General features: G+C 33.2%; 3 protein-coding genes across 3 annotated transcripts; 1 reads left to right on the top strand and 2 right to left on the bottom strand.

Moving 5' to 3' along the window:
• Positions 1–979: 979 nt before the first annotated feature.
• LOC108903429 (cytochrome b5-related protein) lies at positions 980–5,623 on the bottom strand. The gene is made up of 5 exons (XM_018705602.1): positions 5,357–5,623; positions 1,929–2,320; positions 1,681–1,869; positions 1,402–1,623; positions 980–1,340 (listed from the first exon to the last, which is right to left on the bottom strand). The coding sequence occupies exons 1-5, from the start codon at positions 5,573–5,575 to the stop codon at positions 1,040–1,042; spliced, it is 1,323 nt and encodes a 440-aa protein (XP_018561118.1). The 5' UTR covers positions 5,576–5,623; the 3' UTR covers positions 980–1,039.
• Positions 5,624–8,566: 2,943 nt separating this feature from the next.
• Positions 8,567–14,114, bottom strand: LOC108903486 (cytochrome b5-related protein). Its single transcript, XM_018705694.1, has 5 exons — positions 13,814–14,114; positions 9,970–10,361; positions 9,718–9,909; positions 9,229–9,450; positions 8,567–9,161 (listed from the first exon to the last, which is right to left on the bottom strand). The coding sequence occupies exons 1-5, from the start codon at positions 14,030–14,032 to the stop codon at positions 8,855–8,857; spliced, it is 1,332 nt and encodes a 443-aa protein (XP_018561210.1). The 5' UTR covers positions 14,033–14,114; the 3' UTR covers positions 8,567–8,854.
• Positions 14,115–14,600: 486 nt separating this feature from the next.
• On the top strand, positions 14,601–17,934 carry LOC108903487 (phosphatidylinositol-glycan biosynthesis class X protein-like). The gene is made up of 5 exons (XM_018705695.1): positions 14,601–14,837; positions 15,251–15,395; positions 15,457–15,614; positions 16,236–16,386; positions 17,228–17,934. Exons 1-5 carry the CDS (start codon positions 14,713–14,715, stop codon positions 17,360–17,362), a joined length of 714 nt encoding a protein of 237 aa, XP_018561211.1. The 5' UTR covers positions 14,601–14,712; the 3' UTR covers positions 17,363–17,934.
• The last annotated feature ends 338 nt before the right edge of the window (positions 17,935–18,272 follow it).

Here is an 18,272-nt window from a genome sequence, read left to right as displayed (position 1 = left end):
TCAAAAAATAGGTCAAAAATAGCAAAAATTCACGAAAAAGTGCTAGAAAAACTAGAATTTTTTTTCTATATTCAAATGTTCATTTATATAGTTAAGATCCCGCCGAACGTGAAGCAGTCAGAATTGATGGTTCTTTTTCTAACCTCAAAAAAACGGGTCAATTAAGGTCAGATATCACGAATTTTCAAAAAATAACAAATTCGCGCCTAATTTGGTGAACGGGGATTTTCGGGGTCGCTGATCACGGATCCAAGGTCAATTTTGCAAAATTCAAGATGGCGGATCCAAGATGGCCCACAAATTTTCAAAAAATAACAGATTCGCATCAAATTTGGCATAAGGGGATTTTTGGGGTCGCTGATCACGAATTCGAGATCAGATTTACAAAATTCAACCTGTGAATAGATCTTTTACAGAAAAAAGAACAAGATATAGCCGAAAAAAAATAAATTAACACATGATTGAGTACTCAGGTTATAAAGTAAAATATTACAAAATGAGTTTCGCAATTCTGACCTCGAATACGTAATCAGCGACCCCGAAAATCCCCCGTTTACCAAATTTGATGCGAATCTGTTATTTTTTGAAAATTTGGTCGGTCATCTAGGATCCGCCATCTTGAATTTTGCAAAATTGACCTCGGATCCGTGATCAGCGGCCCAGAAAACCCCCGTATACCAAATTTGGCGCGAATCTGTTATTGTTTGAAAGTTCGTGATATCTGACTTTAATTGACCCGTTTCTTTTGAGGTTAGAAAAAGTACCTTTAATGCTGATCGTGGATTCACCTTGGGCGGGGTCTTAACTATATAAATGAACATTTGAATATAGAAAAAAAAATTTTTGTATTTTTCTTATCACTTTTTCATGAAATTTTGCTATTTTTTTCCTTTTTTTTTTTGGGTTTGGGAATTTCTTTTGTTTTGTTGGTTCATTTTTGCCCCGGGTTTGTTGATCAGGAGGCAAAAATACTACAGATAACATATGTCGCTTGAAAAGTACAGACTACTTTTCTTTTTTTGTGTGGCTATGTAATTATTTATCTATTCTTTTTCAAATCAGGTGGATTGGAATTGGGCTCAACCCTCACAAGCTGTTGGAATCCTCCGATTACGGCGTCCCACTGTGAAATCATCCTCAAATTGACGCCGTACTTGTCGAGGACATCGTTAAAAATAGGATAGAGATGTTCCAGAGACCCATGGTCCAAAGTTGGGAACATGTGGTGGAGGCAATGGTCGCCAAAGTTCGTGAGTACCATAAACTGTGACCCAGTGGTCTCCTTACGCTCCATAAGCGCGTCCAATTGGCTCAGACCCCAGTCGTACCCTTGTTGACTCCTAAAACCACAATAAAGTGTTTTAATAGACATGTTTGTTATGTGATTCTGGTAGAAATTACCTAGGGCTGTCGCCATCGTGAAATATTTCTGGATGATGATGAGCAGCGTGCAAAGCAACAAAAGTAAAGTGGCACGATCCGACGACGATGATGAAATTCCACATTATAAAGGTGGAGAATAGTGACCGTCCTCCAAAAAAGTACATAACAGCAGGTAAAATTAAAGCTGTTAAGTCTGTGAGTTTCAAATTTCTACAATTGAAGTGGTGTGCATCTATTAATCTAAAAAGAGCGAAAATACAAAAAAAAATATAGGTGGAAGAACGAAATATTTTCTACCTTCGAACTAAAGATGAATGGAAGAAAGTAAACCACACCAGGGGAGCCATAAGCCAAGAGGTATATCGCTTTAATGGCGTCTTATCTATGGGTAAGTACTTCAGCAAAGGTTCCAATAAGGAAATCTCTAAATCGTCGATGGTATTCGTGAGAAGATGGTGGCTTAGGACGTGGACAATCCTAAACTCCCTACAAAATTCAGTAGGGTAAGTATTAATCAGAAAACATCTTCTAGAACTCATACATACCTCACTTGCATTAAGGAGAACTGAAAGTAGTACATCCTAAGGTTGTCCTTTCTGTGGATGTAGTTGTGCGCGGCCACAGTTACAAGTCCAAGGAATAACCCTGCCAGTATCCCCAACCAGAAGCTCCAGTACCTCACCGCCATAACTGAAAAAGTGAACAGGAGCACCACCATGGCGTCGATTAAAAAATCGGAGGTTTTCGGTGACTGTTTTGGTAACGTTTTCACCACCTTGTTTACTTCTCTCTTCAGGGTCCTGTAGAATCCGTCTTCTTTGAATGTAAAGGGAAAGTTTCGCTTGGATTTCGCTTCTCTTACGAAGTATTTCTTCATTAGTTCTTCGGATAGAGACGTCAGGTGGTGGACCTCAAAGGCTTCTGTGATGTCTGTGCCCTATGTCGAAGGGTAGAGTTAAAGTCTGATAACCGTGTAATGGTACTTTTCCATTCAAGAATGGAAAATATCAATTCGAGATTTTTCAAAAAATTTCGACGTCAGTAAATTCAATGTTAAAAAGTATACTGAATATCAAAAAAATGAAATATCACAAAATTTCCAAAATTAATAAATTAATACCATATTTGAAAAGCAAATCAGTTGGATATCGTCCGAAATTCAGAAAATAAAAATTTGTAACGAAAGAGGAATTTAAGAGATTTTTACAAGAAGCACCTGATAATAGATTTCTGCTAGAAAAGGTAATTTAAATTAATATAATAAAGCGATCGATTTAACTACTTTTGGACAACTTTTCTGGTCATTTTAATAATTGGTGTTTGTCGAGCTTTGAGAAGAGACGAGCCACTAAAGATAACGATAGATGATATAGAAGACAAAGATTCAATTATTATTATAAGAATTCCCGATTCCAAAACTAATACTCCAAGATGTTTTGTGATTTCAAGTCCAGACCAACTGAAAATATATCGCAAATTCTGTGCTTTACATCCTACAAGTCGAAGGTTTTTTATATGTTAGGAAAAATGTGTTAACCAATGTGCCAAAAGAAATAGCAACTTAAACGCAAGGGCTGATATTTCCACTATGGGTGGTGGCGTTCTAGTACGGTAGCGGATACATATACAGGGTGTCCCAGAATTAGTGCCCAATAATTTACCAATTGATTCTATTGCCAAAAATAAGAATATTTCTTCATATTGGTCGAGAAATGCATCCTAAGGGAGATATGCCCCCCTAAATGGGGCCCCAAAAAAAATCATTTTTTTTAATATTTCTGAAATGGGTTCAAGGAAAATTATGAATTTTGACACCATGAACGCTGATTAATAGTCGAAATAGATTATCATGAAATTGTTTAAATATTTTGATCAGGGGCGTCTTAATTGAGGGGGTCGTCGGCTAATATTCGTCCCAATTTTTTTTGCTTGTCGAAATTTTCAAATAATTATTACATAATTATTTATTTCTTTCGATAAAATGCTCCATTTCCAAGAAAAACTGATTTATGTGCTTTGAAATACACAATTTGGAATGTGTTATAACATAATATTTAAATCGATTTTTCTCGAAAACGGATTACTTTTTCGATATAAAACAACATTACCATTTTTAATAGAAAACTCAGATATATCAAATTTTACTGTTTAAAGTTGAAAATAGTAACATCTAGAAAAAATTTTTGATAAATAACTCGAAAACCTTGCGTTTTATCGAAAAATCCATATAAAGCAAAAATAAAGCTTTTGAAATAACGAATCGATTGATTACCGTAGATGTAATAATAACCGAGTTATCACTCTCTAAAGGTGATTATTTGTTTATTTTTCGGAAAGTAAAATCGAACCTTTTACCGTAAAATAATGGCGAAAGAACTAATTTTTCGAAGAAAATTAATATAACCTTTTTAAAGTGCTTGGAAAAAACCTTTAAAATGCTTTTTGAAAAAATTTCGTAGCTCAAAAACTCGCGGAGTAATGATGAAAATAAAATGGTCATCTCATTTTTTCGGAGAAAAATCAACAATAAAATCTATGGCTGAACCATAAAAATTGAAACTAAGCGTAATCCATGTACAGTTGACTTTATTTAGGTACTAATTTTAGGCTCTGCAAATTTGACCGGTTTAGAATGACTAAATTTAAAAAAAAGTTTGAAATAATGAAAAAAAAAAATTAGTTTTAAAATGCAAGAGTTCAAAATTAAAGGTTTTTTAAATACTATTTTTGCTCTCTTTCAATTTTTAACATTAACTGGGATATTCCTTTTTTTAATTTGCATTTGCGTGCAAGGACTACCTTCTTTGAGCCCTTAAAACCTAAAAATCTCGAAAACGAAGAGTTCAAGACCCTTCAACTATAAAGGTTGATTTGTATCTCTTTCAATTCCCTGCAAATTGCTTTTTGGAGCGATGAAAAATATTAAAAATTAAAAAAGTTATCGTGGAAAAACGAATTGTATTATTCAGTGAAAATGTCGGATCGTGTAAATGGCTTAATTTCCGATAGTTTTCGAGTCGTAATACATGTACAAATACGCTCACGCATGTATGTTGTCCTCCAATTACGGACCAAACAAAGGAAGTCGACAGTGATGATAGTTCTTTAGATGATATGTAAATTTTTGATAATAAAATATAATTATTGTATAATACACAAATCATTTTTATTTTCCCTTTCACTAATTACATAATTTATGTTTCGAGTTTTAAGTAATCTCGTTGAATTTAGTAATGTATCGTTGAGTGTTTTGAAGCAGGTAAAAATTCTCAAATTCCTCATTAAGGATTGAAACGTTGCAATGAATATTATAAACAGTGACGAGTCTTTCATTCATTATAAATGCTATGAAGATGTGAAAAACATTTTTTGCTTTATTTTCTGCAATAAGGGTGGTAATAAATCATGTACTATTTCATAAACATAAAAAAATATTCAATTCTTCATTATTGCTCCGTCAAAACATTTCAGAGCTGCGAAAACTAATTTTTTTTTCCTCATAAAGGGTCGATTTTAAACCTTGAAATGTTGCTACAAACCAAAAATTATTATTCAAAACATAAAAGAATGCTTATTCTATTGACATTACACTTAAATCTATGGTTTTTACGCCTTTTGCAAGAAGGGGTAGTTTTCACCCCCTAAAAGCAAAAAACACATATTATGGATAAGTAACTTTTGTAAAGGAGGGTGAAATGAGCTTACTCACCAATTTTCATGAAAATCGGTGCGTGCGTCAAGAATTCGGAGGTAATACCCCATTTTTACCGTTGTATACTGGACTATATGTTCTAGAACGAAAAAGACTGGAGTTCTAGAATATAAAAGTATTTTGCAGCTAGGTGACTCACTTTGTCAACTGAAAATTTAACGAAAATGTCGACTTTTTATGACAGTTTTCGAAAAATAATTGTTTTTCTAAAATTGACAATTTCAAAGAAATTATTTTATGTAGTGAAAGCTGTTCGAGTACCTTGGTTATAGAAATCCAATCCGACCCACCGGGATGCTTTTCGATGAAATCCTGCAAATCGTAAATGCCATCGTGAATCCGCCATAGTCCTTCCGCGCCGTCTGTGTCTTGTTTTTCATTTAACCAAACGTCGACAGTTAAAGCGTAACCGCGAGACCTGGTAGCTGGAGGAACTATTCCCAAACTCGATTTCGGCACAAAATCAGACTGAGGAGGCATTTTTCGCTCGAAAAATCACCATTGCCACTCGTATATACATAGTTGCCGATAATAACATCGATATATATATATAGTACCTACTGTTTATCGGACTTGTTGGCCTTTGATAAGAGAGATTATAGTGCAGAGTGGTAACCACGTCTTAGCTTTCCATCTCTTATCAAGTGCCAGCCCGTGTTAATGTATTAAAAAAATCTATAAAGAACCAATTAAATCGTAAATAATGTGTATATTAAACTTCGATACGTGATGGATTTGTGACAGACAAGTAAAAAAAAAAAGTTAGATTACAGACAGGACAAAGTTAAAATAAAACGAGGAGATTTCTTTCAACCGCGAATTAAATAGATATGTTTTTTTTCCTAATAACATGAATTTTTTATATTTTTGACATGGGCGTAGCTGTAACTTTTGCTTAGAGTGGGCTCAGGGCTGTAAGCTCTATAGTGGCCTCTAAAAAAAGCTCTCGAAATCAGCGACCGCATATTTGATTCTAAGAAAAAGGACGCAGTCACCGACTTACCGATATGACAAAGATAATAATATTAGATCTTTTTTTCTGGAGTAGGCACCGGGCTTTGTCGGGTAGGTCATACTCTCCTTTTATTTTCTACTTGTACTAATTTGTAGATGAATAAATGAATAAGAGGATTGATTGGATAGGGCGGACGGAGTATGCATTCGCTGAGGCCATCTCGTGTTGGTGTGGCAAAACATTGTTCTTTATAGAAATTTTTAAACGAAAACCTGCAATCACAGATCCAATCTGTATTTCCAATATTTCCGTATTCCCAATCTTCCAATCTTTCAATCAATAGAAATAGAAAGTATGCGATTATCTTTATTAGTTTATTTTGGTAGGCTATTGAGTTTTGTGCATTAATAAATTTGTTTCGTTTTAGATTAATGTAATTTATTGAATCAATCATCTGAACTACTTTATTGCTTTTTATTTAGTTTTTTTTATCCAAAATAAGTTCACCTCTGGTATAACTAAACGCCAATGTTGTGCTCGAAATTGCAAATGCACATCATAAAATTTTTCTCAGAATTACAATAAACCAATAGACAGACAATTACTGTGGATAGAATCAGTTCGAAAATTATGTAAACCAGACTTTACTCTGACAAACACAGTTTATTATTTTTGTGAAGACCATTTTGAGTTAAAAATGTTTTAAAAATAGTAATAGGAATGCTATTAATTGTAATAATATATCACCTCCGATAGTATCCAATATTCAGGAAAACAGTTTGTTAACGTAACGTTACAAAATTTTCAGAGTACGAGCTGCCAAACTTTTTCACCTCCACCTTTTAAAAAACCTAAATACACATATTCAAAATAGTAATTTACTGTAAGTGCTATAAGTGTACCATGTTGTACATACTATGAGTACCTCAACTCCCACATTTAAAAGAAATCTGCAGTACATCGTACTGATGAGAACCAATTAGTTCGAAACAAATGTATTTAATCATAACTTTTGGCAAGCAACTGTACGATGCATTTTACATAAAAGCAGGTAAATAATTCTTTAAAATTTGCAGTTTTAATGGTTTCTTTCAAAAAATAATAACAATAGTTTTCTTGTACATTTTTTTCATAACAATTTATATATTTGTCACACATTTAAACATAACTGCTTTAACTTTTTCATTTAATCAAGTGATAATTAAAGAGTTTCATAAGTAATGAGTCATGAAACATATGTTAATGGTTCACTTAATTTTAATTATCAAAGCCGTTTTGTAATCTATTACTTATGAAATATTGGTCAATTTTATTACATTACCGCATTATGGTGCAGCGACATCTATTAAACAGTAGAATTAGAGGTTACTCTAATTGTGTTTTCTCATGCAGTCTCCTTAATTACTTTATGGCTTTATGGTCTGTGGTTTCCGTGTGCGTCGTTTGTTATACCAATTACAGATGGCGCACTCTGCCGCTGTTGCCTAGAGTTGCCTACAGTGACGAAAGTCACTGTACTGCTGCCGACAGTCAAAAAATCCTCTTATTTATTTACTCTTATGTATAAAACTAATGATATGTGCCATTGGTTGTATGTATAAGCTCCCCTATAAATAGTATACTCAGGGATTTCTGCAACCCTCTTGTCCTGTACAACTAATGATTTCTGCAGCGATTTTTTTTAGGTAGGATTCTATAAATTCAGTGTGTCCGTGCACTTCGATAGAGGTTGCCACAGACAATAATGTATCTATTATATATTATAGATATTAATGAAACCGAACCATTTTGCGGCAAAACTAGGTATGTGGGCAAAACAATATTGTCAACCCCAAAATTAAGTTTGAATTTTTAATACATTTTTACATAATTAACTTTCACATAATATGTTAAACGATTAATTACGCAATATTAATTTTTAATAGCTTTTGTTTAAACATAATATGCCAATATTCCGTATAGGTCTCTGCGATCAAAACAATCAGATTTGATTAAACTTACCTTTGTTCTAAGTGGCTTCGTTTAGCCTAGAGAGAATATCAAAGTTGACAAAAAATTGTTTTTTTTTTTTAATAACTTCGAAACGGCGCGTAGTGTAAGATTTTATTCTACTGTCAACAATTAGACCTCATGTTACTGTTGTAATAAAATAAAATATTCTAGAATTCTGGATTTTCAATTTTCGGTTAATTACGTCACAACGTATATTTTAAGTAAAGTCAAAAAAAGTCAAAAAGTACAGGTTTCACATTTTTTAACCTATTTTCACTTTGTGATGTACTTCAAAGGTTGGGAAATACCCCACCTTTGACTCAACATCTCAACAACGACTCGCTAAAAACTTTTTAAAAAAACGTCCTATCTTTTATACGAGTATATTTAAAAATATTATGATATGGAAAGAGTTGCATTGGTTGCAAAAGCTATAAAGAAAGATATCCTTAAATTTAAATTAGTTGACCCCATCAAAATTGTATTTCCATGATAGGGTTTGTTATAATAAAAAAACGAGGTGCTAAATCATTTACAGCTTTATTTATCTTCAATAAAACAAGTCTTATCTCATTTTGCGCATATACCATATAATTTATAATAACATCAACGATCGCGATAACCCCACTGCTAACGCAAACAAACAAAATCGTTACAGCAATTACGAAAAAAAATATAACAAATTAGCCAAAAAATCATTGACGATACGTTTTGTTATTTTTTTGTATTTGTCATCTAAAAGAGATAACCCAAAATCAACTATATTTCAAATATTTACAAACTCAGTTTCTACGCTACGGCTAATTCTAGACTTATTTTTTCTTGTACTTCTTTAGATCTGGAGGAGCGGTGTTAGGCTCGACCTTCACCAGTTGTTGGAAGCCCCCAGTGATGGTGTCCCACTGAGAGACCATCCTCAAATCGAGATCGAAATCGTTAAGAACCTTCTTGAAAACCGGATAGAGGTAATCTAGGGTGCCGTGGTCCAACGTGGGGAACATGTGGTGGAGGCAGTGGTCACCAAAGTTGGTTAACACCAAGAAGTGGGATCCGCTGATCTCCTTGCGGTCCATAACTGCGTCCAATTGACTGATACCCCAGTCGTAGTCCGTCGTCGACCTATAAATTACAAATTAGCGTACCTTAATTTGTTTTTCATGGGAATTTAATTGAGTTTCGTTTATACCTTGGCACATCGCCATCGTGGAAGATATCCGGGTGGTGGTGGGCAGCGTGCAGACCGACAAATCCAAAGTGCAAGGCGCCGACGACGAGGACGTAGTTCCACATCCAAAAGGCGTCCAAAAATGATCGACCTCCGAATAGGTACATAGCAAGGGGCAGGAGGAAACTGCTCAGGTCTGTAATCCTCAAGTTCTTGCCCTTGCAGGATAAAGCTTCCTTATACCTAAAAAAATAATGTTAAAGTGTAGTTTTCTTCGATCGCAATTCTATTAATGCAACTATTCCTTGCTCTACGTTAGAGGTCGCTTTATTGCCAGACCTCTAAAACTAGAAAATCCGGAAACATCCCGGTCATTCATTTCGCAGATCAAAAACTCCTTTCTTAGCACATTGTAGAGTAGGAGGTCTCATATTTTTTAACTTATTTTAATTTTGCATATTTAAAAAGTTGAAAAACATCCCACTTCGCAAAAATCTTAGCATTACCTACCTCTTTACAAACGGTGCATGGAAAAATGTCAGCCATACCAACGGGGCAATGACCAAGGCCTGACCATATCGCTTCAAAGGCGTCTTGTTGATGGGTAGATACTCTAGCAGGGGTTCTAGAAGGGACATTTCAAGGTCATCGATAGTGTTCGTGTGGAGATGGTGGCTTAGAATGTGGCTGATCCGGAACTCTCTACAAAAAAATTCAAAACTTATTTACTTATACGACATACCTTTGACCAAAGAACCCTACCTTACTTGCTGCAGAGAAAATTGGAAGTAGTACATCCTGAAGTTATTTTTCCTGTGAATAAAGTTGTGGGAGGCGATGGTGACCATCCCAAGGAGTACTCCTGCTATCACCCCCAATCCATAGCTCCAGTATCTCACAGTTAGGACCGAAAAGAGAAACAAAAGGAAAAGCAAGGCGTCAATGAAGAGTACCGAGTTCTTAGATGCTTGTTTCGGGACGTTCTTCAGCTCCTTTTGGATCTCCTTCTTCAGAGTTTTGTAGAACCCGTCTTCTTTGAAGGTGAATGGTGCGTTTCTTTTCTTGGAAGCTTTCCTCACGAAGTACTTCTTCAGCAGTTCTTCTGGGCCTGCGCTTAAGTGGTGGACCTCGAAGGCCTCGGTGATGTCTGTTCCCTAGAACAAGTCACCTTGCTTTTATTGACTAAAATAAATAATTAGAATAAAAGTATAACGACGGTTTTCAGTTACTAGGATTATCCTATACACGTTTTTGAATAGGGGTCAAAGGTCAACGACTCTTATCTCCTGGAAACTTGAAACAGAGTTATATCATCAATTGCTTTGCATATTATTAATGTAAAAAGTCCATTTGAGTTCAAATGTCGACAAAATTAAATTCAATTAAAGGAATATAGTCTATTTTTTCTTATAAATCCATTTTCAAGTTACATATTTATAAAATTATGTCAAATTATTTTTGTCTCTTCCAATATATTAATAACAAAACTATAACAATAATAATGAAAACATGTGCTTTTGTAAAAATGTTGATTATTAGTGTATGCATTTATTAATTTTATTTTATTCATCCAACGGGGGAAGGAAATCAATAGAGGTTTTGTTTGTGACAAAAATACTAGTAGCAAACGGACTGTGTCTTCATATAAAAGACAGTCTGTAGATATATGCTTATATGTTTCCTACTCCAATTCACCATTAATTAATTTTTCATAAACATTTTTATACAAGAAAATGCATTTTTTTAGTTTTTTGCTTATAAAACCTAAACTAACGAAGCAATATGAATGCTATACAGAGACAATTTGTAGAGAATCGAAATACGAATAAAACGAGAGGTCGATCGATCCGATCGAATAATTGGAAACGAAGATAACCCGGAAAATAGGAAAATTATGCGTTTTAAAAAAAAAATTCGTTACCCAGCCATTTTTTAAGTTGTAGAGCTGACCCTATGCACAAAAGTAGTGAATTTTATGTACTTTAAGTGTGCACAAAGCAGGCGCCGTGCGCCGTCGGAACCATAAATTTTGGCACAATTGCAAATTGAATTTTTTGGTACACTATTTTGCAAAATTTCTGAATGCGTTGGAGGTGGTCCGATTTAAAATTTTCAGCCGAATTTTAAAAGTAGAAGTATAATACGTATATTCTAATTTTCAGATAAAATGATGCGAAATAGTTAAAAAATTCCTTTAAACTTGCTCAAAAACGGCCTAACGCGCGTACGTGGTTGAGTAGTGGGGGAATATCGGGATATGAGGGGCAGTGTATATATAGGTATACAATTTTGAATATTGTTAGTTATAGCATAGTTTAATATTATTGTATAGTCCAGGAAAATAAGTTGAGAAATTACCATTTCGCCACATTTTGTTTCGGCAAGCTGAATTTATCACTATAGATGCTAAATATTATGTACAATAACATATTAGTTTCCACAGTCATAAAAATGGGGGGAATTGGGGGATTGTTAATTTTTACGTAAAGTCACGTTTTTCGCTTATAACTTTTTCCGTTCATTTCCACGAAAAAATAGTAAAGTACTTTTTTTCGTCTTCAAAAAACCTACAAAACTAGCCCTCGAGCGTCAAAAAATATCCATTAGATCAAAAGTTATAAACAGAAGAAGTTTATTTATGACTTTTGAATTAAACATTTATAAACTGCGTTATTATTACCAGAACGTTTTGGCATCGCATCCTCTCATTTCTTATCACTGTCTAATAACTCACACGAAATCTGAAATCGGTAAATTGAATAGTTTACAAGTTATGGCCTTATAAACAAATTAACTAATTATTAGTCTGGACGATCCCGAGCATCTTTCACAATCTATAATTTTTTTTTTAATTTCAAATTTACAACCTAGAATTTTTTTTTTTTTAGCCATAGTTGCAAAATGAAATATACGACGCACGAGCAATATGTAGTTATATATTATTACATATTCGGAAAGTTTATGAAAAGAGCTTTAAGTTAAAAAAAAGTCGTCAAAATTCGTTGAAAAACAACGAAGTTACAGGTTGCAAATTTGATATTAAAAAAAATAGATGATAGATTTCAATGTATTATTATGAAATTTACCATGAAAAAAATTAGTGCGATTGTGGAAGATGCTCTGGATCGTCCAGACTAATAATTAGTTAATCTGTTTATTAGGCCATAACTTGTAAACTATTCAACTTACCGATTCCAGATTTCATGTGAGTTTTTAGACAGTGATAAGGAATAAGAGGATGCGATGCCAAATCGTTCTGGTAATAATAACGCAGTTTATAAATGTTTAATTCAAAAGTCATAAATAAACTTCTTCTATTTATAACTTTTGATGTAATCAATATTTTTTTATGCTGGAGGGCTAGTTTTGTAGGTCTTTTGAAGACGAAAAAAAAAAGTACATCACTGTTTTCTCGTGAAAATGAACGGAAAAAAATTATAAGCGAAAAACGTGAATTTAAGTAAAAATTATACAATTAACCACCCTGTAAACAATCTTCCCCCCATTTTTATTACTGTGGAATCTAATATATTATTGTACATAATATTTAGCGTCTATAGAGATAAATTCAGCTTGCTGAAACAAAAGGTCGCGTCCAACTCTATAGTTCCTGGACTATGTATGTGGTGATACGATAAATCTCCAGAAATTTTGCAAAATCTTGCACCAAAAATTTAAAATTGCAATTGTGCCAAAAGTAATGGTCTGATAGCGCCTGCTTTGTGCGCACTTAAAGTACTTATAATTCACTACTTTTGTGCACAGGGTCAGCTCTACAACTTAAAAAAATGGCGAAGTAATAATTTTTTTAAAAAAAAAACGCTAAATTTTCCAAGTTTTCCGGGTTTTCTTCGTTTCTAATTATCTGATCGGATCGATCGACCTCTCTTTTATTTGTATTTCGATTCTCTACAAATTGTCTCTTTATAATATACAGATTGCTTGGTTAGTTGAGGCTTTATAAACAAAAAACTAAAAAAATGCGTTTTTTGGATAAAACTGTTTATAAAAAATACATTAATGGTAAACTGGAGTAGGCAATATATACCTAAGCATATTTCTAGAGACTGTCTTTTATATGATGGCACAGTCCGTTTGCTAGTACTACTTTTGACACAAAATCACTGACTTCTATTGACTGGCCTACTAAAAGCAGAGCAAAACTATGAATTAAAAAAATAATTGTCAGTGAATAAAAAACAAAACAAATACTAATATTTTTATACATAAATAAAAAAATAATATTGAACAAAATGTAAACAGTTAGTGGAGAGTCGATTTTTCAAATCATTAGCTTACAACAAAGAGTGGACATTAAAATCATTCGAGATATCATTAATAAAAAGTAAAAAATGCAGTGGGCCAAGTATCGAATCTTGAGGTACACCTGATTTTTAAACAAGAAATATGTTCGCGAATAAAGCAAATACTTGAAATTTTGTTAGTTGTACAATGGATCTATCGGTATACCAAAACGGCAAATGCATACCCTTGAATTCTTACTTTAAATTAATTAAACGTTATAAATCACCATAAAGTGGTAACATTCTATGCGATACTTAATTCTTATATTTCTTTTGTTCGAAATGTATTAAATATAAATTACCTTTGTCACTACAAGCCATTCGTCACCCCCGGGATGTTTGTCGATGAAATCCGACAAATCGTACAAGTTATCATGAACCCTCCACAGTCCTTCTGCACCATCTGTATCCTGCTTCTCTTCCAGCCATAAGTCGACGGTAAGAGCTGCTCCATGTTTTCTAGTAGCCGGCGGTACGATCCCAAGGGTGGATTTGGGCACAAAATCCGACTGAGGAGGCATTTTACCCGAAACGTCTAGACTGAGAGATCTGTTAGTTTGCTGGGTTATCCTCAGACTGATGCCTCTTTACTACTGACTCCACAGTCTTATTTTTGATACTGCTTTAAACAAACAATTACTTTTGTTGTGTAAACAACAATGACCCTTGATCCAAAACGCCTAGAAGGAGCCAAAAGACACGGCTCGATGACCAGCTTAAGTAAACTAAAGCCTTATCAGTGTTGAAACAAAAATTTGAGAGTTAAATATCACCCTCCTTAGATTAATTGCTTCATCTACAAATACAGCACTTTTTTTAATGCATTTAAAATTTTAAACCTCATGCATTAAAGCAAAATTATGATAATTTGATAATATTAACTTAAATTAAGGTAATAAAATCCGTTAACTTTAAATGTCTGATTAATTTTAGTGCAAGTGTGACGTCATACCTTCAGCTATCAGATTATAATTATCGCCAAAATGTGCCTAAATCCTTGAAATTCGGCCGGCTGACTGTAGCTCATTTGTTTTGTAATTATAACCCAACTTTTTTATACATCGTAAAGATGTATAAATTATCAAAGCAAATGCTGTAATAATTGTGGATTTAACCTTTTAAATTGAAGCTATAGATTAGCATTACTTCTTAAAATTGTGTTGGAAGTTCGTGGAATTTGAGTGAACTAAACATTATTGGCATGATAACCCTAGTGTGTTTATTTTTTCTTATCCTAAAGCAAAGTTATTGCACAAATAGTGATTCCCTATGTTTAAATTTGGATGTTTCCATCACTCAAAAGGTCGAACATGAAGGATTTCACAGGTCAGTGGTTTTTAAAATATTAGTACGTATCGGAATATTTCGTGTGCATAAAATAGCTTGTGTAATGTGGTTATTAAACCAAAGATAAAATCTTTCCAACTTTGTGGTCGACAGAATCTTTAATACCTACCTAAAGTTTCCAAATGTAATGATAACATCACAAAAACAAACAAATAATGCTGTCTTATATAAATACTGTCTTGATTTGATCAAGAAAAATTGAAAAATGGAAGTAAATCAGCATTTACTAAAAACTCACCTCGTTATACATTTTTAAAGCTAATTATTTGAAAATGTTAATTATTAACAATGCCTCATTATAGTAGGAATATAATTAGTCGATAACAAGTGAAATTGATAAGCCAAATATAAATAGTAGTAAACATAATTTCTATTATCAATATTTTTTCTAGAGAAATCAGGTGGTTAGTAGAAACCCCATCCCCTTCGAAAAAGATATGGATGGAATCTGGTTGTAAGCTGTCACTTAGACTCGATGTCTCCCCCGGGATGTACGTTAATCCCGACGAGGTTGCAGAGACGAATCGTACCCGAAAAGTATATAAAATTGATTACATTCATCTTATGAACGTGTTATGTAATTTTCCATTATTTTCAGCTTTTGTTGCACATCGACGGTAGCGTAGACGTTGAAGCTCCTGCTCATGAGGCCACCGAACACGTTGTATATATTTTTCTCAATAGCAGTGACATTGGCAGGATATCGGTCGATCTACCCGTTCATTTGAGGTACCAGAGAAGCCAGATTACCGGTGGGTGAGTGAACTATTATTATTAGTGATAAATTCACATTTTTAGTTAATTAGAGTTATATATTTTACATTGCTTGGCTTGTATCTATAAAATTTATAATAATGTTTTCTCTGTATTTTTGCAATTATCTTGTTGATTAATTTTCTTTTGGTGTAACCAACAAACAAGTCTTAGCTGAAGTGTTGGGTAATCTAGTGTTAAAAAAAATTAAGTCGAAACTCGAGGATTATCGTTCACGTGTGTTATTTATAGAAATGTTGAAAATTTTTAATATTTTTACGACTGTATACAAATTTAAGGTTATCACTAAATAGATAAAAATGTAAATTATATTTGAATGTATACATTTTTTTTTTGCTGGCAAATACCACGTCTTGGAAATAATAGCTGACTTTTTTATATAGTTTGGCGCCTCATCAAAATAATAATTTTTATAAATTGTATCTAATAAAAAATTAATAATAAAAAGTAACATAGTTGTTAGGAAAACATACAGCTTGACCTTAACGAAAGCTATTCCAAAATTTAAAGCCTAACGATGGTATTATGTAATTCTTACAATTTCGCTGTAATTGCAGTACTTTTACCTTTATATCTTTGTAAACATTTCTATTTCGTTTATAGCTTTGGAAAAGTTCCTTTGAAAAAACCAAGTCTTCTTTCTTGGTGTCCAGATTCTCTCGACAGAATCTGCGGAAAGGGTTTAAAAGTAGAGGCCCCGTGTGACGAAACTGCTACGAGGTTGTGTGTGTGGAAGAATTTTACTTATCAAGCGGTAAGTCTCAGTAGTTTTAGACATTTCTCACGTATAAGACTGTGCTATGTTTATACCAAGACCCTGTCACTCGTTCATAGCCATTGCAATTGCTGTTATAATCTAAAATTGCAGCATTAGTGTTGAATTGCTTGTGTGAAACCAATTTTTATATAAGCAGGGTGTACACCAATCTGGGAAACAAGGAAAATCTGGAGATCCCGGGATATTAGGGATTTTTAAAAAATTTTCTGGATTTTTGTTTAAATCTAGATGTAGTCAGTTTTATTTACGAAATGGTGCCACTGAGTGTCACTAAATTGTTCCGGTAATATTCCTATTTCTGTTTTTATTATATACAGGGTGTCCCGGTTACATAAAACAAACCCAGTAATAGAACTCCTGAGAATAAGGAAAAAGTTTTTATAGACACAAGTTGGAAAAAGTGTAGCACCTAATTTTCTTTAATGACATTTTTTTCACTTAAAACCAAAAAAATGTATTTGTTTTTTACAAAAACCATCTCATGCATTGTTTACGTAAATTACACAATGCCGAGAACAAATGAGTGTTCATTATTGGGCAACAATTAAATAAGACATTTTTTTATTCTGTAAATTTGTTTGCCTTTCGGTGTTTTGGATATATTCAAAAAAATGTTATGATGAATTGCTTGAACACCCTGTATATTGGAAACTAAACACCTCCTGACCTTTACTGAGACTTTAGTAAAAAATCCAACATATTTTTTGAAAAATACATATACCTATCTTTTAAGTTTTGACCATTTTACTCCAAAATTAAGTTATCTACAAAATTTTTGGAAAAATTTAATTAATGCTAAAACGAAATATTTTTGCAGCTATTCGATGATGTAGAACTGTTCGTACCAGTTGGAGACCTGGACGATTATCCTTTGGTATCCATTGTTACGCTCCTGCTGGGATGTGCAGGGTGCATTTATGTTTTGTCTATTTTGTCTATGACACATATTTAAAGGCTGTGAGGAATTTTTTTCCTGTTTCGTTTGAGGGAATTGTGGAATTTCGTGTCAGTAATTGTTCTAGTCGAATCAATTCAGTTTCTGTGATAAGGTGACAAATTTCTGGCTGACCGGTTTTAATGTAACCAAATTTGAAATTGCTCATAACCATTTCAAGCAATTTTTTGCATAATTAGTCACGAAATTAATTTATTAAAAAAAATTCTTATATAATTTTCACTTAATTACGTCACAAATGCACATTTGAATTTTTTTGTTATACATATGGAGTGTCCCAAAATATGTGGGCAATCTCTCGGATTTATACAGGGGACGTTAAACTAACATGACAAGTTACAGGCCCCTAAAGGACATCCTTGAAAATCGATTTTTTTTAATAATCGTGTAATTAAATTATTTTTAGGAAAAACAACATAAATAAAAGTGGCATTTTTTTAGATAGGCACAGAAAGAATGCAAATTTCAGCGGTTTATTTCTCTTGACGGATGTAATAAAAATTATATAAACAAAATAGTTTCTTCTCGAAAACAGTTCATTTTATCGATATCAACCAAGAGTGTTTTAGTTTAAGGTTCAAGCTATCTAAAAATATTATTTTTGTGCCTTTATTGTAAACCGTGTAAAAAAATTGACATTATTGTGATATAGCTAGTCCATCTCTGGCAAACCAAATAAGTCAAATTGTTTTCATGGGTCAATTTTTAAAGAGTTTGGTCTGTTATCCATCGTATTAAAAAATAATTAAATTACACAAAGTATTTTAAAAGTTATTAAAAAAATCGATTTTCAGGACCGTCCTTTAGGGTCCTGAAAATCTGCAGGGGGGCCCTCTGGGGAAAATTTTTATGTTTATGTTATTTTAACGTCCTCTGTACAGATCCGAGAGATTGCCCACATATTCTG

The sequence above is a fragment of the Anoplophora glabripennis genome, unplaced genomic scaffold (assembly GCF_000390285.2).
Source record: "Anoplophora glabripennis isolate ALB-LARVAE unplaced genomic scaffold, Agla_2.0 scaffold82, whole genome shotgun sequence".
In the NCBI taxonomy this organism is placed as follows: domain Eukaryota; kingdom Metazoa; phylum Arthropoda; class Insecta; order Coleoptera; family Cerambycidae; genus Anoplophora; species Anoplophora glabripennis.
The sequence above is the reverse complement of the archived record's forward strand: the minus strand, read 5'-3'. Positions and strand labels throughout refer to the sequence as shown.